Consider the following 27517-nt stretch of genomic DNA (forward strand, 5'->3'; position numbering starts at 1 on the left):
TGATCCATGTTGGTTTTGTGTTCATCACGATAGATTTTGCTCAATGCCTGTTGCCCAGGCTGGGTGCGTACCGATATGGCCGGCACCAAAGCCCCCAAGTCACCAGAAGAGGGCGCTGAGACTCCAGTCTACCTTGCTCTGCTCCCCCCTGATGCCAATCAGCCCCATGGGCAGTTTGTGTCCGACAAACATGTGCAGCCATGGTGAAAAGGACAAGACACCAGTGTGTTCTTATAAAAAGTAAACAATATTACATCTCCAACAATTTGATTTGAATATTATGGCCTAAGACAATTATAGCAACTAATCTGTTTCCATAGCCATCATCACTTTTGTTTCAAGAAGTATGGTTTTGTAGAACATATGTTTCTTTAGTATGTCCAACACTAACCTGAACAGATTTTAAATCATGTTTATGCTTTTAATAAAATTTGAATTTCCTTTTCTCATTAGCATTTTATTCTGTGCAAGAACAAAGAAAAGTACACTGCAAATAAAAATATACATTGATCCAAAACCAAACATGGGTCAGTAAATCTAAATAGCGGTTGACCTTTGTATGCGTTTGTTGCAGGAGGCAAGATTGCCCGAGGCACTCTGTCTTTTCGTCATAGTCTAACTTGTAAAACCTCACAATAAGGGCACGTTAATTAACCTTAATGCAATAATAAACATTATATAGCATGAACACAGCTTTAGGGTAAAAGGTTAGTGGGTTCCGGTTAATTCTATCAGATCATTTATCAATGAATACCTTAACGTGAACATCATTAGTAAATTATTACTAAACACATTATAAGTGGTTATTACTGCATTAACTAATGGTAAATCATTGTTAATTAATGTACCCTTATTGTAAAGTTACTGTTTACCGGTTTTATTTGCTTTTGAGCTTTTACCTCAAACTTTTACCTTAAACTCAGACTTGTTTAGTCAAAGTTTCAACACAATATTTTCATGTCATAATGAGACCCCAGCCAAATTAGTTCCTGCTCTTCGTCAGCAGAATCAGTTTTGAGCCATCATCGAGATGATCCTCCTCAAGTAACTAGGGCCTTGAGCTCTTCCAAACTTTTTGATGAGATCTGGCTGTAGAGGGTGTGTTCCAACTGCTTCATGAAGAGCTCATTCTTTTCTACTCATAAAACCACAGGACATCATGTGTCTATTTGCGCCCCGGTTTTCTTCAAGTGTCTCTAAATGGCTAAATCATCAGCCCTGGTTCGGCTGCTGGTCCCGCTGGTCTTGCTCAATCGCCGCTTGTCCTTCTGGAAGAAAACTCCACTGGGGCTTGGTACTGGGAATCCTGTTTTACTGTACTTGATCTGAGGAAAAGATGCCTCCTTGTTGGAACAGTCCACCCCTTCATTCTGGAAGCCACCGTCTTGCATGTGGCCACAGTCTCCAGTCTGTCTTTCATGCTTGTAGCAGGTCATCTGAAGGAAGTTCTCCTCCACAGCCATCTTATGCATCTCAGCAACCATGTTGTCAGAGTTCTGCTGAGTGGCCAATCGATGGTTGGGAAACGGGAGAGGTAGGTAATGTGAAGAACCAATCACACACTGGTTGAAGTCAGGAGGTGGAGTTAATGGTGTTGGCAAAGGTAACTCCCTATTGCAGGGTGATATTCTCCCCTTGGTGATGATGTGCCTGAAACAGAGGGTAACATTATTTTTTGCCACAGAGGGTAACATTAATCTTTATCTTGAGAACACAAACACACACACACAGGCTACCTGATGCAGTGTCTCCATGCTAGATGCTGGAGTTCAAGCACACTGAGTGCCAGTGAGACCACAGACACAGCCAGCATGAACACGATGAAGACGTTTTTCTCAGTGGGTCGGGAGATGTAGCAGTTGACCGGGTGAGGACATGGCCAGGCCTGGAGAGATAGAGATACATAGACGGGTAGAGAGACAGACATAAAGACAGTCAAAGACAGACAGACGGATGATCAGAACAAGGATAACAAGATATTACCTGTGCCATTCCGTCTGTCCTGTGTCTAACTGTTTATTATGAATGATTTGAAATTTAGTGTTTTTAATACCTGGCACATGAAGAGAGGATGGAGGAAAATTCCATACATGAAGTACTGCAGACACAAGAACACCACCTGCCAGCAAGAAAAAATAGCCGTTTGAAATAAGGAAGACACATCAATCAAAACCAAATCTGTCTATAATATCCAAGTTTGAGGTTTGAGCAGAGCACCACACGAAGTGATGAGCGGTCTCTTTGTCCACAGTACAACCTTTTTGTTTTATAAAATGTATCATCAAATATCCATAACTTATATGTCAGTGTTCTCCCCTGACCCCAGACACGTGTCAGGTGACCCCCCGTGTGAGTTAGAAATAAGCATCTCGGGGTGCAGTCGGTCAAGGTCAAGGTTCAACTTTATTGTCCCTCTGGGGAAATTTGTCTTGGGCACAGTGCATCATTGCTTTCTTAACATACCGGTACACAGAATACAAAAGAACAAAAAACACAACCACAGACACAAACACAACCAGACAAACCAACATTTTAACATCGAGAACATGGAGCTTGATAGACTTAAATTGCCCCTTGCTGTATAACAGAATCTACAGTATGGGGATAAAGTGCAATTGTTTATTGCACTAGAACTTATGGATATTGTGCTATGTGCTAAAGTGCTTGGTTCTAAAGTGTTATGTGCTAAAGTGCTAACCTATTTATTGCACATTATTCTATTGCACATTGTTCGTCAGCTTAATGGAGTCTTGGACAAATGATAATTTTAAGGCGATTCGATTTGCAAAAGCGGCACACAGATTCTTCTCCCTGATGGCAGGGTTTCATATTCAGAGAAGAGTGGGTGTTGGGAGTTGGAAATTATTTAGGGCTCATATTCTTTCCTCCCTACGATTATCATTGCAGTTTTGTGCATGCCGGCCAGTTTGCTTCTTAGCTTAACGGTTAGGTTGCCAGACCATGAAGTGATCCCATATCTAATGATGCTCTCTACAATGGCACGGTAGAAAATCATCATGATGTGGCTGCCTTCGCCGTACAATCTTAATCGTCGCAAAAAATACAACCTTTGTTGCAGTCTATTGCACAGGTTGTCAATATTTGTCTTCCAACGAGAAGATTATCAATATGAACCCCTAAATACTTATATGAGGATACCTGGGTGATTCCTGATTTTTGATGGCCACTGGCTCATTGTCAGTCACTTGCCTCAGATCCAAAACCATTTCCTGCGTTTTGGTCACCATTTAGAATAAGATGGATTGTGTCACACCACTTAATAAATAGGTCTTATCTCATCCTGGTTCACAGAGGTGTCCATTTCCTTGTGTAGAAGGCTCAGGAGCACGGTTATCATCCGCAAATTTGACCATATAGTTGTTAGGGTGCACAGTCCTAACAATCATTGGTGTAACAATGTAAACAGTGTTGGTGATACAACCCTGTGGGACTCCTGTGTTGCAGTGATTGGTGTCTGACAGGTGTTCTGTTGACCTTCACTTGCTGTGTTGTTAGTTAAAAAAGAGTGAAACCATTTGATCAAGGTGGTGTTTACACTCATGTCTTTGAGCTTCTCTAAGAGTATGTGGATTTGCACTGTGAAAAAATAAAATAAAATAAAAAGCTGAGCTGAAATCAACAAATACAATTCTAGCATAAGATTTTGTGTTCTTAAAGTGCTTGGAAATTAAGTGCAAGATGCAAAGGATTGCATCATCAGTACTGCATTCCTGCTTACACGCAAACTGGTACACGTCTAACTTTTGGCTCGACATCCTTCATGAGCAGTGAAAACAAATTTTCAAAACATTTCATAACAATCGAAGTGAGGGCCAAGGGACGGAAATCATTGTTTACTGTGGCACAGGGCTTTTTAGGCACTGGAGTTATAATTGACTTCTTTCACAGTGCTGGAACTGTGTGAATGTTTAGTGACTGAATATTGGACACCATGCTGTTGTTAGTTCCTCTGCACAGCTTTTGAGCAAAAAAAGCTGGCAGCCGTCAGGCCCTGCGGCCTTGCCCGTACGTACTCTACTAAAGAGATGGCGGATGCTGTCCGGGTCGACTTCCAGGCAGCAGGTGTCATCAGTGTCGTGCAGGGACCTGCGAAACCCTGTCATACTCCTGAGAGAAGTTTTGACGGTCGAATCTCAGGTAAAAGTCATTCAGCTTGTTTGATTTTTTGGTGCTCGTCCAGGGTGATTATTTGTTTCTTTGCAGGGTTCATATTAGTGACTGTCAAACATACCTCCATGATGCTCCGTATGAGAATGCTGAGGATGTAGGTTCGTAGCAACGCCCCCCCTAAGGTGGATACGCCCTTTCTCTCCTCTTGCTCCTCCCTACTCCTCCATCCTGCTCTCCCTTTACATTCCTCTCTCCTCCTTTCTGTCCTCCTCCTGGGTCATCCTCTCTGCCTCCACCCTCCTCTTGGATCTCCGCTCTCTGCTCCTCCTCTTCTCCTCGCAGCGTACGATGTGCATGGCATGGACCATGTAGATGAGACGGGGCGTGGACACAAACACCTATCTGGAGAACCTGGTGGTGAGGGACACGTTGAGGTAAGTACAACAACAAAATGGTTCACCTTGAAGCAAGGCTAATTATCAAGAAGCATGTTTGGACGTATTGTTGAAATTTGTCATTCAGCAATCAATAATATATAATTCAATAAATGATGAAAACATTCTGATTCCTGTGTGGCTGTTGCCGGCCTGTAATAAGACTGTTCTTCCAAATATCCTACTCTTTCTTCAAGGAAGACTCCTACTCTAAATGTAATCAATAGGAGGCTGTAACATTAAGGCATTCTTTTCTTCTAGCCATCATAAAAATTATAACATTAAGGCATCTATTGATGGGATCTAGTCTAAAGTCTTGAATCAGATTCAATTTTCCTCCTATAGGTTAAGGCAGTGGTTCTCAAACTATGGCACGCATACCCAGCGTTCACGCTAGACTTTTTCTTGGGCGGACAAATGTCCAACACTATTCCAGAATATCGGACATTTGGAATATCTTCCGGACGTTATTCACTAATAATTAAATAATCACCACATAAGTCCACATTTAAACGAAAAACGACACAAACTAAGTTGTTTCAATAAATGCCATTTATTAAATTAGCCTAGGCAAAAAAACATAACAGCCATTCTCGGCAAAATGGTAAACGGGTAAAAAATTATTCATTCGATAATTGCAATTCTTGCAGGCTACTTTTGGCGCAACTTCATGGCATGGAAGTGCCTCCGCTGCTCGCGAAAAGTTGAGTCTTTCAAACCCCGGCCCAAGGCTCGATATGCGCATCAGCCTCATCTTTTCCCCAGATAGGCGGTTTCTGATAGATGTTTTTAATCCTGTTTTGGAGAGAAAAGGCTCGTTCCGCAGGAACACTGGACACGGGGATTGTACTGGCGATTTTGGCCAGCTTTGCCCAGTCGGGAAAGATTTGTGCGTTCACACCAACGCGACGGGCGACAAGATCAAACTTCTTTCTTTCTTTTCTCGGACATGCGGGCCGTTTACATTTTATATATACCGGCCATGCGTGCGTGCAATCAAGGGCGTCAGTTTGTTTTTAGAAGTGGTGGGGACAATAACCATAAGCTTGAGTGTGGTTTGAAAAGTGCTGGGTACCCTTATGTAAGCTATTCATCAATTCAATGCTGCATTACAATATGCTCTACAGTGTATTGTCAGGTGTTGAAGGGCTGGCCCGAATTATTCGAATATTCGAATACTCGTTCGGGTATTCGAAATATAGGGAGTATATAGGGATTATTAATGTTGTTTTTGATGGTGTTTTTTTCTGGAACGAGTATTCGAACTATTCGCTCGGAAAAACCAACGAGTATTCGAAGCCTGAAAAAATGGCATTCGGGCCAGCCCAAGATCCTATTCGAACAATAAAAGTTTAAAACCACAGTTTGTGATTTGGCTTGTTTTGCAAAACGGCGTTGGAAACACCAGGGTATTGGCTCGGGATATGTAGGCCTAATACTAATACACACAGGACAAAGAACAGTGTTGGCAATTTAACACTTATCTTGACATCAACAAAGTTTACCAGACAAACAATGCCAGACTGTAAAGGCGCCTACGAAATGAAACGAGGTACTGAGCATCAGCCTTTTGAATACGAGGGCTGCTGGTAGCGTATGTTATGCTGCATTAAAAAAAGAAGAAAAAGACAAGCGCCCAGAGGAGAATTGCATCTGCCAAATCCTGACCACCAGTAAACACTTGCGAAGGACCAATGTACGTTGTCGTTACAACATCATAAGCAAATTGTCCGCAAATAAAATCCCCTACAGTTTAGGATAATCACACAGGTTATGCGAGAACATATTTATGTCAGGATATAGGCCTACCAGGCTCCAAGTCGTCACATATCTCAATCAGAAAAAACAACTATAACCACATTGGCATAGCAATCGCACCATGTGTAGCTGCTACTAGCTGCCATCTATATATACAATGCATACTAACTGGAGCACCAACCAGAATCAGATCACAATCGCTTGGGACCGTAGGTAACCTTTGGCCAGGTCATCACGAGCAAACAGAACCAGCAGCAAAGTTTACGTAAACCAATGTCTTACCTTACGTGGCCCTCCACACAGTGGCGGGCCGTACTATTAGGCAAACCAGGCATTTGCCTGGAGCCCCGGGCCCCATAGAAGGTTTTTGGGGCCCCCAAATTTTTTTTTTTGATTGATTTATTTATTTATTTTTTACCTTTATTTTTCCCGATAAAACATTAAGAACAGTTTCTTATTTACAATATTGATCTGGTCAAGAGGGCCCCAATGCATATATTTTGTCCCCATATTTATTATTTTTATAAAAATCTCTTCACAATAGTAGCATCGGGATGTCTAATTATTACTCATGTTTTGACGATCTTTCCGTGTGCACCCCCCTTCAGTCTGCACTACATGGACTATTCCATGTTACGCGCATCACGCTCATCATGCGTATGCGGAAATTATGTCAAATTCAAAACAGTAAGCGGTAAGAGAGAGAGAGAGAGAAATCGAGTGAGACATAAATCGAGTGAAACATGAAGTGATCGTATGAAAGCGGGTCACATAAAAAGAAAGACCAAAGGCAGGACTTTCTTTCAAAGCTGCCAAAGCTATCCAGCTGTTTTACAGCCACCGCAGTGGCAGCGGGACCGTCGGCGGATCAAGAGCAGCCGTCAACGTCGTTTGCTGTCACGTTACTGCTCCTTTCATTCCAAGTGGCTCTGGCTCAGCCAGCAGCGATGCTAATGACGTGTGTCAACAAACTGACGGAGATGATGCACAACTGGTAGTGAATATTTCTCACTCTCCTTCTTCCACTTTGGTTATTGAAATTTATGACAATAACGATAACAATGACTGCGAGACACATATTCCTGTGGATGACCCAGCACTCTGGCCCAAGCTGCTGTGTCTTGGGCAGGTGCACACATATTCTTGTGGATGACCCAGCACTCTGGCCCAAGGGATTCACAAAAGCATACTATTACATAGTAATGAAAAATGGTGAGAGGGTGAACAGGTCTTGGTTAGTCTACAGTGAAAGTGCAGACCGTGTTTTTTGCTTTTGTTGTTGCCTTTCTGGAAAACAAAAACAACTGAGTGGGGAAGGATTTAAAGACTAGAATAACCTTGCAATGCATCTAATCAACCATGAAAGGTCTGAAGAGCACAGGAAATATAGTGATAGCTGGACGCAGCTATCAGTGGGTTTCCAGTAGTGGTTTCCAGTAGCTCACAGCAGATAGCTGCTGTGAGCTACTGGAAACCCTCAGGTAAATGAGGACTTAGGTTAACAGTCAGTGTAATGTGTCAACATAACTAATCTTATTGTTTGTATGTTATTCTCAATTTGTAAATAGATAATTAACATTTGCATGAAAGAAGGATAGTGACTTTTGTTCATCCCTTGTATGGAGTATCTCATTATGCGATATAAGGTACTGAGACCGGTAGATGCAGGGGCCCCCAAATGACTGTTCGCCTGGAGCCCCCAAAGGGCTAAGTTCGCCACTGCCTCCACATGCAGGCTAGATGACGTATCCATATCGTTATCCAGTGTCACAAACATGCTTTTTATAGGAAGCAAAAGGACCGGCTATTTTCTGAATAAAAATGTCAATTTTCTGTCTTGAAACTTCTCCAGTGCGTTCACACCAAACGCAACGGGACGACAAGATCCCATACAAAGTGAACGTATAGACGCGTATCGGGCGAATTTTTTTGATTTGGCGTTTGGCGTTCACGAGGATTTGTGGCGCGACAAATTCGCTTGAGTTGAAATATTTCAACTTTGACACGAATTTCGCGTGATGACAGCCAATCGTCGTTCAACAGCGTGGCAACTGAGTGACATGTGTAATGTAACAGCCAATCAGCGTTCAACTGTCAAACTCAGTGCAGTGCAGTCCGGGGTGAACTGCGGCATGGAGTTGAAAGTGATTGTTGCCGTTTGCGACTCTCGGAGCTCTATATATAATAGTATATAATATAATATAATTGTATACATAATATCACGACCAAAAGCTCTGTGCGCCTCCGGATGGCCGTAGCGCGGGGAGCTCATTGAGATTGGGCTTCTCGGGAGTCGGGGTTTGTTTACCGGCGTTGCTATGGGTTCCGGTCTTGTGTGTTCCAATGGTTTATTAGGTAGGCCTATCTAATAAATGATGTCTTCGAGCGCGCCTATCGCATGATTTTAGACTCGACGATTTCGGTTGAGTGTGTGGGGATTTTTTCAGTCACAATTGGTTTGCACATTTTTAAAACTGGTGGGGACAATATTCGTATTTCAAGTAGTGGGGGGGACATGTCCCCCCCGTAATCGACGCCTATGCGTGCAATCGGCCAATGTCCGGCTATAGCCGGCTAACGTGAACACTGCGTGACCACTGGTACGCAATCAACGCGCTTTCTATGTTTTTTAGACATATCAAATTACTAGTATGAATGAAAACCAATTTAACCATGAGACCATTAAAATGGGGGTTAAAATAAGTTTGGCATTTTGTTTTTGGCATCAGCTGGTTTTATATAAGGGTTTTGCTGCTTGCAAACATCCATGATTAGGCCACAAGCTATACTGACGGCAAGATATAAGCGCTTAAATGACGAAGGGTTACACCCTTGGCTCAAAACGAGAACTATTGGAAGAGAAATGCGGCGACAGGAGGAGAATTCTTCGGGCAGTACTCTAAAATCTGTGACAGTGAACCGAGCACAGGTAGTATTTGGTGATATTCTTAGAAATTAATCCATGAAACCATCGCATCTCAAACGTCATCTTACAACAAAACACGAGTGCTGAAAGAAAAACTGAAGATTTTTCCTAAATATACATGTTGGATTGGCCAAAGTCCACGATTAAGAACAACATCATTGCACGCCTTGTCTCGCTCAGACAACAGTTCCGCGATTACTACTCAGTGACGGCCAAAGTGAATGATGAGAAACCCATTCAGCATCGAAACCTCTGAAATGCCAGAGGACTTCACTGTTGGTTAGAAGGAGATTTTAACAGAATTATCATGCGACGATGCATTGAAGTCTGCTTCAGAAGGTGGTCGTTGTTGTACTTTTAGAAACAGCAACAATGCGGATACTCTTTTTTAGGACTACGCTGTGTTGCTTCCTCCTTTCTTTGAAAACCCATATCCGTGCCATATTCCTCCCAGGTTTCTTGTTCTTTTGTGTTTTTCAGTAAGAGACTTTATGTGTTTATGTTTGGAATAAACATGCCTTTTTGGCTTTTCCCCTTGAAATTGTGTCCTGTTTGGGAGGAGGTGGTTCGCTCACCGCGCCGGGTTGGCACATATGGTGGAGAATGCGGGCAACTGGGCCACGCTACAGACTATTTTTGAGTAGATGCCAGGACCCCAATACAGCAGCAGCATGCTCCAAGATAAAGAGGCCAGCGGGAGCAGACATCTAGCTACGGACCCCACAAGTAGGGCCTTGAGTTTGAGCGTTGGTAGGTGCAGAATAGGGTCCCGCGAAGGACCCAGTCCGGTCCCGCGGAGGACCCGGTCCAGTTCAGCTGAGGACCCGGTCTGGTCCAGAAGAGGACCTGGTTCAGTGGAGGACCCGGCCAAGCTGAGGAACTGGTCCAGTCTAGCGGAGGAACCAACCTGGTCCAGCGGAGATCCCTGTCCAGCCATGACACTTGGCACTGGCCGCCCAGAGGCAACCCGATGCTTGGTCAAAGGGTGGAGGAGTGTGGCAACCCGGCTCCAGGACAGCGCCCTTGGAAGCCCAGGGGACGGGTTGTAGAGGAAGTATACCACCCATTTCCCCAAGATGGTGCCATTAAGGACATTTGAGCTGCTACATATTAAGGAGATGCGGAGCACCTGAGGAGCAGGGAGAGAAGCAGGGCTGAAATAGCCTGCTTCTCCACTCATTCAGAGCTCTCCTAGCCATGTGGTTCGTGTACAGATAGACCGGTCCTTGTGGGTGACGGGATTCCACCCACGAGGGTGGAATCCACCCATAGGACCCATAGGATTCCACCCATAGGACCGTCGATTCCTCCCAGGTTTTTCATTCTTTTGTGTTTTTCAGTAAGAGACTTTGTGTTATGCTAGGAATAAACGTGCCTTTTTGGCTTATCCCCTTGAAATCGTATCATGTTTGGGAGGAGGCACTTTGTAAATGTTGTCATTTGCTGTGTGTGTGCGTTTCAGTTCTAGTACTACCACTTTGTACAGCTGACTACCACAATAAATGATATTACTTTAAGAATAAATGTGTCTCCTGCTTGAACTGTGCATAGCTGAATCTTATTGTTATATTGCTAAACATCTGTCATAACGGTGGTACTTGGGGGGACACATTTTCTCAGGTGATATGCGATATAAAAAGTTTGAGAAACAATCGGTTAAGGCATTCTATTGATTGATCCTGGTCCAAAGTCTTAATCGGATCAAATTGAAGCTGACCCAAACCGGTCGTAGAGAGCGACAGTTCCTTGAGCAAGAGAGCGTAAGCTCGAACTGACAAAAAGCCAGCTCCTAAATGAAAACCAAGTGGGCTAGAAGCCTTCTCTATCTACAGTGCAAAGGGATTAGCTACACCATGCACCATACCCAGTATCTGATATGCGCTATTGGGAAGGCCCGGTCGTAGCAGACGTTTTCACAGCCGGGCTGGATGGTGTCACAGGTGAAGTCCTCTTGTTCGTCTCCCCAGGAAGACTCGGCCGCAGTGCCCAGGACGAGGATTCGGAAGATGAACAGAATGGTCAGCCACACCTGGAGCAGAACGGAGGAAACACAACGTCAGCCACACCTGATCAACATGGAGGAAACAACGGTAACCCTAACGCTGGCGCCACATAAGGAAAAACAACAGTAACCCTAACCCTGGAGCCACATGAGGAAACACAATGGTCAGTCAACACAACCCTAACCCTAGAGCCACATGGAGTGGCCTGAGAGGGGAGGACTTTGTTTGCAGCATTTGAATAATACAGCAGCACGGGAAGGATGAGACGGAAGCCCGAGTTTAGCAGCCGGCTGAAGTTCTGCACCTCATACACTACTCGACAACGCAATTGCCTTTAATAACACCAGCATGTTGCAAACTAAAACGCATGCAACCTCTCAACGACACTAACACTTTCAGTAATGGTGCAATGAATAAAACATGAGCACAACAGTCGCAAATACACCAAAACATTGATAAACCCCAACCTACGAACCCTGGTTTCCCAAAAACAAATGACCCAGGAGGGCCCTGAAACGTTCCAAACCCCTAGAACAGTAGAACCCCCAGAATCCTTAGCGAACCGGCATCAACGCCCGTGGTCGCTTCAATACAACATCTAATTCTAGGCAACCTGGTCTCACAGGAATCCGTGAAATGACCACGGACGCTTAACTCATAATCCGTTGAAATCCTCACAGAAACACGCCAATTTCCGTGATATGGCGACGGATTTTGCTCCAATGCAAGTTGATGACACCCAGAACTCCTCGAAGCAACGAAAGTGGTCTATTAAATTAAAGGGCCGGCAAGAATAGGGATATAGTGCCATACCGTCAATATGAATTTCATTCATATATCTAATCTATATATATAGGCTATGGTCATTTCACGGATCCCTGTGAGACCAGATTGACTCGGTCGTAGAGACGGGGATCTTTGTGTGTGTGTGTGCCCCAGAATATGATAGCTAACTGTATTCCGTTAGTTACAATTTAAATAGTTGGTATTTAGAATACAGTTACATTGTTGAAATCAATGGATTGCATGAAGATACTTCTGTTTCAGCAGTTTATTCATGCTTTCACACCAACAGCGTTTAGTCCCCTTCGTTCATGTGAATGCAACTACCTCACTTCGATGTGAACCAAATCAGCCGACGAGACCTCCCTGAACAGCTGAGGGGTGTTCCACGAACGGAGGTTTAACAAACACTGAGTTAACGCTGAACTCTAGGTTGATTTACCCTGTGCCGACTGACCCAAAGTTTTCGGGTTCCACAGCAGCGGTTATGCATTAGTTCAATCAACTCGGGGTTGGTTAACACAGGGTTGTGCGCGTCCACGCCAAAGCTAAAAAGACGTGATGTATGGATCATGGAAACCTTGATCGAAATGGCGAAACGGGCCGCTTATTTCAATGAAATGGAACTCCAGGTTCTCCTGGAGAGCTATGACGAGGAGAAGGACATTATCACAAGAAAAGGGAACGCTAAAGCCTCTGTAACCCGGAGAACCAAAGCCTGGCAGCGGATCGCTTACTGCGTAAATGCGTTAGTTACTCGTCAAAAGCATGATCCTTAATATTTGAGCCATGAATATATAAATATCCCAGTTAAGCATTCTTAAATATCCTACCACATATAGACCTAACCGCTTTCTTCTAAAAAAATATGTACTCCGATGGCTTCCAAGCGGTCAGGGGATGAAGTATAAAAATGAAGTATAAAAAACATACAAACTGGTAAGCTTTTCCCACCATCGTATTGGTATAAATTTAAATAAGCCATTTTTTTAAGCCAATCGTGAAAAGCCCTAAATTTGTCTTGACCCCGGTGGAGGAGCTGTTAATAAACACAAATTCAGGGCGCCCTGGCATGGAGGGGGTACCTGGAGGTACCTACCTCTTCAGAGAGTCAGGGGCCATACCCCACTGGTTGAATGTAGGTATTTGTGTTTTCTTTTATTTTAGATTTTTTTTGCATTTGAAGTAACACATGCAAACCATGTGCTTGCCACAGCGCATATTTCCAAATGTTTCTTTTTCTGGTAACTGGGTAGAAATCCTAAAAGTGACAATTCATCAACTTCACCGATCAAGATGGATTAGTGCTTGTAATGAAGCCGCTGGCTACGATCGAACATTCTCCAGTGGATGCAAGTCCGTTAGGACTAGGCTATTTCATACTTTATGTTGTAAGTGCCTCTCGGCATATTACTCAGACAATATTGCTCTTTGTATGATAGGAGGCCGATACAAATCTTGGATGGGTCATCTGAAAGGACTGAGATGTGCTCAGCATCTCCAACATTATAGCCTAGCCCTAGATAAAACTACCATTTGCAAAAAACGGAGGGCTACGCAAATAGTCTGGAGTGAACTGAGGCCAGGTCCTCAATTGGTAGTGTTGGCTATGTAAGGCTATTTAAATAGGCCTATATTAAAAGTTTTGCACGAGAATCTATGGCCCCGTCCACACGAAGCCGATTTCATGGCAAAACCGCAAAGGTCTTGTACGGTTCGGCCTTCCGTCCACACGAAGCCGGTGAATCCGCTGACCGAAACCGTATACTTCTGAAACCACCCTCGGAGGTGGTTTCAAATCTACCCGGTTTAGTTTTGGATTCGTGTGGACGCCTGAAACCGACTGAAACAGTAAACCATGACGTAATCGCCCCACCCCTCGACCCTCTAGCAAATGACTGTTAAGCCCGCGGAGTCACAGAACTCACAACAAAAAAGATGATGGCGGACTACAGGCTTGTAATCGTTCTGCAGCAGATCATGTCCCTTGTCGGTTTGCTAAGCCATTATTTATTGAGACTGTTGACTGACTGTTTGTTTGTGTTGTTAGTGGTTCGGGGGGCAGCCTTTATGCGCATGCTCGCCTCTTCTTATTTAATCTTCTTCTGGATTTCTGTAGCAGAAGCAGCGCCCCTTATGGGCCTGGCATGTGTACTACAGCGTTTCTACAGATCTACCCGGTTTCGCTTGACTCCGTCTTTACAGAGATACTCCGAAACCGGATAGATAGAACGGTTTCGGCTTCGTGTGGACGGGGCCTGAGTCTCTCCACTCCAGCAGAAAGTCATCCGATATGCCAAGATGTCGAGCCGTGGTCTTATCAATCGCTCCCGGTGGATTGCACGTATAATTTGCGCTCCGATATCAGCAGTTCTCATCAAAAGGGCATGCCATTGTGAACACATGAAATCTGCGGTGAACGCAGGTTTAAATACCCAAAACTGGGTTATGTTTCAATCTTAACCTGCGCAAAACCTGCTCCGACCAGGGGGGTACTCCACGAACGGAGGTTTAACAAACACAGAGTTAACGCTGAACTCTGGGTTGAGTGAGCCTGTGCCAACTAAACCAGAGCTGTCGGTTCCACGGCACCGGTTATGCATTAGTTCAATCAACACAGGGTTGGTTAACACAGGGTTGTGCGCGTCCACGCCAAACCTATAAAGACGTGATTTATGAATCATGGAAACCCTGATCGAAATGTTGAAATGGGCCGCTTGAAAGTGAAAATGTCACGTTGTCCTGGGAACCGGATTTTCAGTTCTAAACAACCGAACGAGAGATGGCGTTTCCCATTGCTTCCATGTGTCGTTTCTTTCAAAATGAAAATAAATCAATTTCAAGAGGTGAAAATCACTACCAATCGAAACATGTCGAGGCGTTAATGTATTCACTGCACGCTACTGTGGAGAAGGCTATTTAAATACATTAAAGATTTGCGTGAGAATCTATATCTCTCCAGCAAAAAGTCATTCGGATTTAGCCGTGGTCTTATTAATCGCTCCCGGTGGATTGCACGAATAATTTGCACTCTGATATCAACAGGGCTCTCATCAAAAGGGCATTGTGAACACATGGAATCTGCGGTGAACGCAGCATTAAATACCCAAAACCGGGTTATGTTCCAAACTTAACCTGCGCAAAACCTGGTCCGACCAGTGGGGTGTTCCACAAAGCCGGTTTTACCACATAACCGGGTAAGTTAACCCAGGGTTTGCTGTAACCTAGGTTTTCCGTTCCAAAAGGATCACGGTATGTTAGTTGCTATAGAAACATATGCTCTGAATCAAACCTGGTCGGAGCAAATTTTTTGCGCAGGTTAAGTTTGAAACATAACCCGGTTTGGGTATTTAAACCCGCGTTCACCGCAGATTTCATGTTTTCACAATGGCATGCCCTTTTGATGAGAGAACGGCTGATATCGGAGCGCAAATTATACATGCAATGAATCCACCGGAAAGCTATTGATAAGACCACGGCCACATCTTGGCATATCAAATGCCTTTTTGCTGGAGTGGAGAGATAGGCCTATAGATTCTGGCGCAAATATTAAATATATTTAAATAGCCTTACATAGCCAACACTACCAAATGAGGACCTGGCCTCAGTTCACTCCAGACTATTTGCGTAGCCCTCCGTTTTTTGCAAATGGTAGTTTTATCTAGGCTATAATGTTGGAGATGCTGAGCACATTTCAGTCCTTTCAGATGACCCATCCAAGATTTGTATTGGCCTCCTATCATACAAAGTGCCGAGAGGCACTTACAACACAAAGTATAAAATAGTCCTAACAGACTTGCATCCACTGGAGAATGTTTGATCGTTACACGCACTAATCCATCTTGATCTGTGAAGTTGATGAATTGTCACTTTTAAGTTTTCTACCCAGTTACCAAAAAAAGAAACATTTGGAATAGTATGCGCTGTGGCAAGCACATGGTTTGCATGTGTTACTTCGAAGGCAAAATATATCTAAAATACAAGAAAACACACAAACCTACATTCAACCAGTGGGGTATGGCCCCTGACTCTCTGAGGAGGTAGGTAGCCTACCTCCAGGTACCCCCTCCACCGGGGTCAAGACAATTTGAGGGCCAGATCCATGCCCCGTTTACACGAAGGGAAAACGCAGATATTTCCACGCGGTTTGGCGTCTCATTTACACGAAACGCCGTTTTTGTCACAGAAAATGATCATTTCTAAAAACTCCGGCCAAAGTGGAGATTTCTGAAAACGCCGGTTATGTGTTGTCGTGTCAACGGGGAGAAACGGGGTTTTAGGTTCTGAAGCGTCACATTATGCGCCAGGAAATGCTTAACGTCATATGAGCGCCCTATGTTTACAGTTTGTTTGTTACAGGAAGACGCTTGTGTTATTCGTTGAGCGTTCGTTGAGTGTTATTCGTTGTTGATTCTGAGGATTCTGATTGGCTTGCATGGCTTTATCCTTCTCCCTACTAGAGTTTAGATTCTCTGCCCGAGCCCGAGCCAATATTTCCCACCACTATCCTCGGGCCGGGCCTATGATCGACGATTTTTTTATTTATTTTTATCATTGGTTTATTGGCCTAATCTGAGGAGAAATCTATGCCATAAACAGAAATATTATAGGCCTTTATTACACGGGTCTTCTCAATGCCGTGGAACGCTCCATTCACTTGCATGGGTAGTAGCCCGGTGACTTGTCAAGCCCAGCGACTTCCGTTGCTAAGCGACGTCACCGTCTTTGCGGACAAATTATTTCTCTGCTGATCAACAATAGCCACGTTTACATGGCACATCTGATCCGCATAGATTTCTATGCGGCATAGATCTGTTCCTAAAATGTGTTCCGAATGTACTGTATACATGGCAGTAACAAAAGTGTCCGTTATGTCTCTCGTGCACACCTGACACATCTCTGGACCGGCGGCGACATAATGGATGTCTTATCACTATCGGGGATTTTAAATTTGATTTTAATGAAAGCACAGCAGGAGAGAGCTTTTCTCTGCCTGCTCCTTCAATTAAGAAGGAGCAGGACAGCGCAGCAACGTCAATTTCTCGTCAGATCTTTATATTTACCCTAAGCTCCGCCGCAAACAAGAGGAATTTGGATGCGAGTCCGCAGCCAAGACTGGTGGGAGAGAGTGGTCTTACGGGAATTTAGTGACCAGGAATCCTCGAAGGTCCAATTGCGCACTACTGCAGATGCCATCTCTCTAAGTTAAGAAGTATTTTAACGTTCAGCCTGCAAAAGTACTAGTAGTAGCCTACTCATTTACAGTTATTTCGGACGCGCTCTGACACGTCATTAATAAACACCCATGTCCCGTCGCTAAGCAACCGGACACGCTTACCGGACTACTTTTACGGAGTGATAACCCTGCGTTCACACCAAAAGATGCATTTGCTGCCCGAACGTGTTGTCGCCGAAGTTTTGCGGCGCAGCAAATCAAGTTTTGCTGCGCAGCAAATCAAGTTTTGCTGCGCCGCAAAAGGTTTGCGGCGCAGCAAAGGTTTTGCGGCGCAGCAAAGCTTTTGACGCGGAGCAAAGGTTTTGACGCGGAGCAAAAGTTTTGCTGCGCCACAGTTTTGCAGCGCGGGAAGTTTTGCGGCACGGCAAGTTTTGCCCGCGGTGCTTCTGAATTCATTCACAACCATGGCCGACATTACGAGCATTGCATGTCTTTACCTGTTGTGGAAGAGGGAGAGACGCCGGAATGCCCCTCGTTTATGGGTTCATGAGACCATTCGGAGCCTGGAAGGCTGGTGCTGCCTGCTACCCAACTGGGTTTTGTTTGGGGTTGTTATTCTAGCCCTTTAGCATACTCATAGTTTAGTTTAACTGTAAACACAACTACACTACAAAATGCTGATTTGTGGGTTTTTTCGAGTTACTAAATAAATGTAACGGTAGTGAACTCTAGGTCACTCCAAGGGAGTAACACTGATTGGCTGTTACGGCATGTCACTCAGTGGCAACGCCTCAGTGGCAACGCTGTTGAACGCTGATTGGCTGTCATCACGCGTTTGCTGCCGAAAAGTTGAAATATTTCAACTTGAGCAGTATTTGACGCGCCGCAAAATACGTGAACGCGCCCGCCGCCCGTGCCGGCAGCGGGCACGGGCGTGCTGCGCTGCAAATCAGATTTTGCCGCGCCGCAAATCAAATTTTGCTGCCGGTTTTCTCGGCAACAAGTGCTGCGGCAGCAAAGCAGCAACGCGTCTCTACATTCACTTTGAATGGGATCGTGCTGCGCGGCAACTTTTTGCATCTTTTGGTGTGAACGCAGGGTTACAAAGACGTGAATCAGGCAATAAATCCACTTTCCTTGACAGCGGTGAAGTTCGGTGTGCTTAAAAGTACCGACGGAGCTCAGTGGACCAATGGCGAACTACTGCGGCTGCAGTTAAACCCCAATCTATTCGGAATATGTGTATACATGGCGATTAAAACGGACTACACCAGTGGCGTAACAAGGCAACGACGGGCCCGTATGCAGGATGTTCAAGGCGGGCCCCCCCCCCCCCCCCCCCCCCCCCCCCCCCCCCCGGGGGGCTTCGTTACGATTGTTGACGGGGGGGGGTTCGGAACGATTGTTGACGGTGGGGGGGGGGGGGGGGGGGGGGGGGGGGGGTATGGAGCGATTTTTTTTATTTTATTTTTTATTATTTATTTATTTATTTTTATTTTGGGGCCCCTGATTGGCCCGGGCCCGTACGCGCCCGCATACCCTTCTTACCGATAGTTACGCCACTGGACTACACCACCACTTCTATTCGGCATAGAATCTATGCCGAACAGATAATTGTATTCCGAATGAGGCGTATACATGATCATTTTCTGTTCCGCATAGAAATCTATGCGGAACAGATGTGTCCATGTAAACGCGGCTACTAAGAATGCTGGTAACGAATAAATTGTAAAAAGACACACCATGTGAAGTTATATTTTCGTTTTGGCAAGTAGCCGTGTAATAAGCGGGATAATGTATAGAACGTCGCCGGTCATTGGCGAAAATAAGCCCCTTCAGGGCGAAGCAAGACACCTTCGCTGCGCGTCGGTCGGTATACTGTTCACCCTGTCGGGGCTTATTTTCCCGATAATGACCGGCGTTCTATACATTATCCCTTACATATATATTTAGCAGAGTAGGCCTAGTAACAAATGTGTACAAAGTTACATAAAAAGTCGGGTTGAAATCGGGCTCGGGCTCATAATTACGGTTAATGTGTCGGGCCGGGCTCGTACAGAACGTGCACGGGCTCGGGCCGGGTCGGGCTTGATTTTCTGGGCCCGATCTAAGCTCTACTACACTGCCGCCCATACGTTTGGCATAGTTATAATGGCGCTCGACGGCGTATTTATGCGTTTTGATGTAAACGACAACTTTTTTGAAAACGATGCTGTGTGCACAATGTTATTTTTGAAAACGGAGGGGGGGAAATATTTGTTTCTATAAATACCCTGCTACGTATAAACGTGGCCCCAGTCTGCCGAATGTCTGCCTTTTCACGATAGGCTTAAAAAATGGCTTATTTAAATTTATACCAATACGATGGTGGGAAAAGCTTACCAGTTTGTATGTTTTTTATACTTCATTTTTATACTTGATCCGCTGACCGCTTGGAAGCCATCGGAGTACATGTTTTTTTAGAAGAAAGGGGTTATGTGGTAGGATCTTTAAGAATGCTTAACTGGGATATTTATATATTCATGGCTCAAATATTAAGGATCACGCTTTTGACGTGTAACTAACGCATTTACGCGGTCAGCGATCCGCTGCCAGGCTTTGGTTCTCCGGGTTGCAGAGGCTTTAGCGTTCCCTTTTCTTGTGATAATGTCCTTCTCCTCGTCATAGCTCTCCAGGAGAACCTGAAGTTCCATTTAATTGAATTAAGCGGCCCGTTTCACCATTTCGATCAGGGTTTCCATGATCCATACATCACGTCTTTTTAGGTTTGGCGTGGACGCGCACAACCCTGTGTTAACCAACCCCGAGTTGATTGAACTAATGCATAACCGCTGCTGTGGAACCGAAAACTCTGGGTTAGTCCGCACAGGGTAAATCAACCCAGAGTTCAGCGTTCAGCTCAGTGTTTGTTAAACCTCCGTTCATGGAACACCCCTCTGGTTTGATTCAGAGCATATGTTGCTATAGTAACTAACATACCGTGTTCATTTTGGAACGGAAAACCTAGGGTTACCGCAAACCCTGGATTAATTTGCCCGGTTATGTGATAAAACCGGCTTTGTGGAATGCCCCTCAGGTTTGATTCAGAGCATATGATGCTATAGTAACTAACATACCGTGTTCATTTTGGAACGGAAAACCTAGGGTAACCGCAAACCCTGGGTTAATTTGCCCGGTTATGTGATAAAACCGGCTTTGTGGAATACCCCTCAGGTTTGATTCAGAGTAAATTTCTATAGCAACTAACATACCGTCAGGGGCGCAACTGCCTACTTTCTGGGGGGTATGCAGACACATAGCAGGCGCCCCCCCCCCCCCCTCTTTGATCTGGGCACACATTTGACCCAAAACACACTCTGATATTGAATCAAAAAATTCATTTTGAGTGCACCAGGACAGATATCCGGTGTTTTCTTTAGAGGCAGCCTTTCTAAGATGCTCTGTCAGTGTAACATCATGCCGTGCTATGAGATCAAGGATACCTAGAAAATGTCAATTTCTAGGATTTCCTGCATTTTGTCCCCCTCAGTGGCAGGTTTCTCTCTGCAAGGAAGAATATGCAGTCGATCACTCGAGTCAACAGGCTCTCTGCAATTCGCTATCAATAGTTTTACCTAGGCATAAGCGGGATGCCAATTCTTTCCAATCAGATAAGCATTTATGTGGCAACCACTTCTTTCATGGTGCTTCAGTATCTTTGAAAGACACTGCCAGTTATTATACCCCACCACAGGGCGCGTTTCAGCAACTCTAGCTTCACCAAAAAGCTTACATGCAAAACAATAGACTCTGTTAGAACTGTTGGAGTACAGTAACCAATAGGGGTGGGAAAAATAATCGATTCTTCGATGCATCGCAATACTGTGTAGAACGATTCAGTCTCAATTCAGATACGATAATAATCTTCTTTTTTTTTTTTTTGGATTATTAACTTATTAACTTTTGGATTATTAACAGAGTTATAAAGTGTCAACTTTATAACTCCGTTTTTACTGGTTCTATTGACATAAAGCAAAGACTTGCATAGAGATTGAAGTAAAACAAAATAACCGCAAACAAGTTCCTTTATTTCTCTTGTTATGATTCGTTATATTGTAGGCTCCATTCTGATCAGTACACAGTTGCAAGACAACAGTAACCTGTTGTTTTACTAGTAGTAGATTTAGATAACCTGAATATTTACAAGCCTCCTATTGATACACTGACATAAAAACGACTTTCAACCACTTTGAAAAGCTTTCTTTCATCCCTGCGCACCCTTTCTCCTTCCCAATCTTTCTTTTTCTATGTTGTGACCCTGAGGGCTTTCTTCTCTGCTTCTCCATATTGAGGTACGTGTCATCAGATGACAATGCGGTTGAAATGAAGACGCTCTGGCGCTCGGCTCAAGGGCGTGTTCGAGGGGGTGCCACTGAAGCGCCGTGTGGGGAGGAGGGGGGGAGGGAGGCGAAGGAGCGGGGGGGCACCTTATCAGTGACGTCTCTCTGTTACACAAACGCTGTTAAAAACAGAAAACGCCGACTCCAATTTTTTTACTTCCATCACTTTGGCGCCCCCTCTGGTGCGGCGCCCCTATGCGCCGCATATATACCCACTTTTTGCGCCACTGCATACCGTGATCCTTTTGGAACGGAAAACCTAGGGTTACCGCAAACCCTGGGTTAACTTACCCGGTTATGTGATAAAACCGGCTTTGTGGAACACCCCACTTGTCTCGGTTCGCTTCCAAACAAACATTGGTACAGGCTTTCTTGGGAAAACCTGGCTCGACAGAGCCGCAACTCGCAATCAGAGTTCAATGGTACCACGACGCTCACTTTAGATTATATTAGTTGGACCAGATTTTCCGCTTTAGGTTCAATGCTCGTTCACATAAAAAGGGGGTTTATCGCGTCATTTGACTCACCCTTATGCAAAATAAATCGTGCGAGAGCGGTGTACTTCATCCAAGGCGAGCAGTGTATTATTATGAACAACTGAATTCAAAGTTCAAATCACAGCCAAGGGGAACACGGTTGCCCATAATATGGCTTGGGTGGCGTGCTGGCAAAAAATAGCCGACCGTGTTAATTCGTAAGTGAAAAGATTCTGCATATTGTCTAAAAAATATAATGTATAATCATGCCTTTTACCCCCATATATGTGGTGCCAGCACGCTCCTACGAACATGGGGCTAAGTCAAAAATAAATATAAAAATATTATTCAATGTGGTAAGTTGTAAGCATCCATTTGAATAATTTCAGGTGAATCTACCCTATGATTTGGTTTTCCGACTATGGAGGTGATTTTTCTTAACAATTCTCACAGCTATAATATGAATTTGTAGAATAAAAAATGCCTAGGCCTAATTGTGTCACTGACATAGCGGTTACATAAGGGATAATGGACAACACGGTACTTAACGTGCGGGGCCACCTTCGAACTTGAAACACAGACACACTACGCAACAGTAAGTGCACGGCTTCTTTGTGTAGCATTGCCTACATACGAAAATGCTTCTTGGCCAGGACTCCCTCGAAAAAGAGGTTTTTAATCTCAATGGGACTTTCCTGGTTAACTAAAGGTCAAATAAAAAATACGGTCCAACAAGGACGATCAAATAACGAATACCCTCTGATGAGAATCTGTATCTCTCATAAAGAATATCATCAGCCAATGCCAAGGGATCGGTTCTGTCCCGAAAAACCTTCTGTCTCCGGAGAGACACCTGTACGATAAGTGCGCCGAGGTCCACGGGAACACCCACAAAAGGTGACGCCATTGTCGGAGGAGGGGCTAGGAAGCTGCGCGCGCCGATGTAAGTAGCCGATCTCTGGGTATACTTATGCCGCGTTTCCGCTGCAGGGTGCGGAACGGATCGGTTCGCAAAGGCGCGGTAGGGAGGGGGCGGTATAGCCCAGCTCAGTTCTGAGGTCGCGTTTCCACCGCCGACAGTACCCTTTAAGGTAGGCCGGATGTCGATCGCCGCAGCAGCTACGTAAACATCGTAAACAACGTCTTCCTCCCCAAGAATGCAGACGAACGTCTCCATCTCCTTGTTCGCCCAAGCAAGCGTTTGACGCGACGTGTTAATTGTAAAGAATAATACCTCGAGGCTACTTTTTATTTGTTTTTATCCCCACGTCGCCCGGAAGTGATAATTCTGTCCACCAATCAACGGAGGGGGTGTGTAGCTTTAATTTCCCGTGACCCTTTCAGGCGCCTCGTCTCGTTTTCAGTACCCCAACGGAGGAGTACTGAAAACGAGGCCAAAACGGGTACAGCTAAGTCCGGGTCACGCCCACTTTTTGCGGTGGAAACGCAACCCGTACCTTTGCGAACCGATCTGTTCCGCACCCTGCAGTGGAAACGCGGCATAAGCTGAAAAGCTGCTCCCGACCAGGTTTGGTTGCGAGCATAAGTCACCATGGTGATACCGCGACGCTTAAAGAGATCGACTTTCGTGGTACAGCTAACCCAGGCTTTCAGCTCAACATACCTCGCTAACCCTCTGATCGAGCTTCGTAGTACAGGCCCCAGCTCTACAAAGCATATGCCTTTTTGGACGTAACAGGCACCCGCTCAGCCGCGCGCATTATGGGAATTATTGTCTGATTAGCGGTAACTCCAAGACTAGCAGCAAATTGTCGGACCGTCGGGGAATTTGGACAGACACCCACATAAAACGTATGCTGGAAAACACATGCCGATGATTGAACAATCTTTTCAATCATCGGCAATCTCTCTCTCTCTCTCTCTCTTTCTCTTTCTCTTTCTCTTTCTCTTTCTCTTTCTCTTTCTCTCTCTCTCTCTCTCTCTCTCTCTCTCTCTCTCTCTCTCTCTCTCTCTCTCTCTCTCTCTCTCTCTCTCTCTCTCTCTCTCTCTCTCTCTCTGATTTTATAGGCAACACCTAAAGTAACCTTCCCAACACTGTTCATAGTACTTAATTGTGTAACATCTGCAGTAGCTGCTAGCATTGCTGTACACGGGGAATGGGTTAGCCTAGCAATTGTTAGTACTTGCACTTGGCTCTATGAACATCATTACTGTACTGACAGCGATATATTGTTTCACGTCTTATGACAAATTTAGTTATTGTAAGTCGCTTTGGATAAAAGCGTCTGCTAAATGCCCTAAATTTAAATGTAAATGAGCAAAATCCGTGGCCATATCACGTAAATTGGCGTCTTTCCGTGAGGATTCCACGGATTTTGAGTTAAGCGTCCGTGGTCAATTCACGGATTCCTGTGTGACCAGGTTTGATCTAGGGCAATACTTTTAATTAATATGTGCATGAATGTGTGTTTTAACAAGTTTGTGTGCTACATATGCCTGGTACCTTGCCAACAGAGGTAGAATGTTCCTGTACTTCTTCAAGGAAGTTTCCCAGAAGGCTCCAGTCTGCCATGACCAATCAGAGGACAGCAGGGTCACAACAGCGCACTGCAATCGGTTTGGTAGTAACCTGTCGGAAGGAAGAAAAGGGTTATCTTAGTGACCACAGTATTTGTTCTCAGGAAGTTGATTGGGATACTTTGATATATATTTGCTTATATCAGTGTTAAAGTCTGGAACCACTAAATTAAAGATCCTATATCATGCTTTTTTAGGGTTAATAATTGCATTTGGGGGTACTTCTAGGATAGAATAGTTCTACAACTGTTCATTACTGCAAAACCCATATCAGCGTCTAACCCCCCTCCCGTTAGCCCCCCTCCCGTCCTGAGTAGCCCAGTTTGCTGTGATTGATGGGTACGCTCTCTCTGTTGCGATTGATCGAACACTTTGCTCATGTCTGCAAATACACACCCCCGAGAAGTTGTAAACATTGCGTGCCTCCCGGCGTTCTCTACAACGCAGCGAAATCAACATGAGGAGTTGTAACTGTAGAGATGGCGAAATCTGAGAGCTGCTGACGATCATGGGAGAGAAGGTGATGCAGTCACGTTTAACGAAGAAAGGGAAAGATGGTGGCCAACTATGAGAAAGCAGCAGGGGAACTTTCCTTGCGAGGCATTTGTCGGGATAAAAAACATGTGCTCAGCAAAATAAAGAATATGTTGGCCTTTTTGCACTTGTAAATAGTAGCCTATACTGAGATGTGGTCTACTCATTCGTGCATGCGAGTGGCTTGAATTAAAATAAAATTGAAATCAGAGTATGCAAATGATTCTAAAGACGTCTACTCTCCGTGCGTAGCCTCGCTTACTCCAATGAACTAAGAAAGCCGGCTCTATGACGAAGGTTTTACACAGGCAGGACGGTGAAATTATCAACGGGCGCAGACCAAAATGCCTCTGGACTCAATTGGTTAGTCCGACAACCAATTAGAGCAACGGAAAACATCACACATTGTGGTTGACTATGAAAAGGCCTCAACAGCTCCCATAGGGCCTGGGTCTAAACAATTATCGCCCTGTCGGACGACAACACATTAGATCAACGCTTGGGATTGACTTGACCCGGACCAGGGAAGCTAGAAATCATTCTGATGGAACGGGGGCCAGACACATGCAAGAGCAAGTAAAACATAAACTCCTAGATTTGTCTGGTTCTAAGGCTTATACAAAGGTACAAATTAAGCAGTTTTCTTAGTTTGTGGACGGCAAACATTAAGTAGTTTAGAATTTGGAATTGTAGGAGGATTATCGATGTTCCCTTGCTTTTCCCGCCATCCACCCATTTAGAGGATTGGTGTGTCTGTGCTTGCATGCGTGTGTGTATGGGAAGTTGGGTAAGTTTATTGTAATTGAAATTTGTGTAACCTTTAGGACGTCCTCTATAATGTCTCCCAGGGTTAATTGTAGTTTTAATGTGTGTAACCTTTAGGATCTCCTCTATAATGTCTCCCAGGGTTTATTGTAGTTTAAATGTGTTCCCTTTAGGACCTCCTCTATAATGTCTCCCAGGGTTTATTGTAGTTTAAATATGTTCCCTTTAGGAACTCCTCTATAATGTCTCCTCGGGTTTATTGTAGTTAAAATGTGTGTTACCTTTAGGAACTCCTCTATATGTCTCCCTGGGTTTATTGTAGTTTAAATGTGTGTAACCTTTAGGAACTTCTCTATGTTTCCCAGGGTTTATTGTAGTTTAAATGTGTGTTACCATTTAGACTAAATAAAACCCTGGGAGACATTATAGAATGTAGTCCCAGGGTTTATTGTAGTCTAAATGTGTGTTACCTTTAGGACCTCCTCTATAATGTTTCCCAGGGTTTGATTTATTCTGACGCAGGGTTCCCACGCGCCCTCTCTCTGGGAAAGGAAATAAAGACGTAGAGTAAACACTGCCACGGAAATAACACAGTCACATACCTCACATACTGTCTGTCTGTATGTCTGTGTGTGTGTCTGTGTCTGTGTGTGTGTCTGTGTGTATATGCATAGTATGTCTATGTATGCCAAATTGCATTTTTACATTTCAACATGTTCTACACAATAAAAACATGGCTGACTAAAATATCTGATAAAATAAACTATACTTTATACAGTTTTTCTTGTAACAATGTGGTCATGCACCTTTGTGCATTTTGCATTTCAAATTGCACAAATACAGGAAACAGAAAAGGGAATAATTGTAATTGGCAACTCTTGCTCTCGCTTACACACACACAAACACTTTACCTGGTTAGATGTAGAAGAATACAACAAGGAGTCCAATAAAATGAATCCAGACCAGAGGGGGATTAAGGCAGTACTTATCCAGCAGCAAAGCACAATGTATATGTTTTTGTGTTTATACCAAGCTGTTCCAGTTGTGAGAATGAAACGTACTTTAAGTCTACCAAAAAATGGAATCAAAATCAATAAATAATTACAGAAAAAAACATGAGGTCTTGTGAATGTTGAGCTTTGGCGGCGATCCCGTGTACAACAGATCTTCTCAAAGTATCGAAGTCACTCTGAGCTGTGTTCATCACATTCAAGTGCTCTGAAGGGGAAGAAGCGGCTCATTAGACAGGGAGCAGAGCTCACTCACAGAGAGTTTGACAGACAAGAAAGTTAAACAGTCTAACATTTACCGTTTTAAAGGCAGAATGACAGATGTGTCTGAAGTGTAACGGCTTCAAATAAAATGGTCCAGTGTAACAATCCGTTTAAAGGAATAATCCATCAAACACATCAAAAAGTGCAAACATACAAAAGTCTACCTTGTAGCAGACCTCGGTCCGCTAGTCTGACACAAAGAGTTGAAACGACGTTCAGTGAGTTAGACATCCAGTCAGTCAGAGTATAGTTCTGCGAAGAAACAAATGAGCCTGGCCTGTGGAGACTTTATCTCTTCTCTCTCTCTCTCTCTCTCTCTCTCTCTCTCTCTCTCTCTCTC

The 27517-nt window shown here is 44.3% G+C and overlaps 2 protein-coding genes across 5 annotated transcripts in view; one reads left to right on the forward strand and one right to left on the reverse strand.

The window, feature by feature from the left end:
* cbr1 (carbonyl reductase 1) overlaps positions 1–447 on the forward strand; it is a 54637-nt gene extending 54190 nt beyond the window's left edge. For 3 of the 4 annotated variants that reach the window (XM_030379153.1, XM_030379154.1, XM_030379155.1), the window contains one exon: positions 34–445. In XM_030379153.1, the coding sequence (XP_030235013.1) occupies positions 34–207 (174 nt within the window). In that variant the 3' untranslated portion in view covers positions 208–445. Of the gene's footprint in view, positions 1–33 lie in introns of all 4 variants that reach the window. The other variant, XM_030379156.1, reaches the window with a different exon arrangement.
* Positions 442–27517, reverse strand: gja5b (gap junction protein, alpha 5b). Its single transcript, XM_030379161.1, is given in 11 exon segments — positions 442–1650; positions 1737–1885; positions 2054–2119; positions 4253–4350; positions 4353–4445; positions 4448–4529; positions 11102–11278; positions 24531–24656; positions 26374–26445; positions 26815–27121; positions 27342–27517. Coding segments are annotated over 8 exon segments (1188 nt in total). The 5' UTR covers positions 24600–24656; positions 26374–26445; positions 26815–27121; positions 27342–27517; the 3' UTR covers positions 442–1196.

This window comes from Gadus morhua, chromosome 15, assembly GCF_902167405.1.
Source record: "Gadus morhua chromosome 15, gadMor3.0, whole genome shotgun sequence".
Classification (NCBI taxonomy): domain Eukaryota; kingdom Metazoa; phylum Chordata; class Actinopteri; order Gadiformes; family Gadidae; genus Gadus; species Gadus morhua.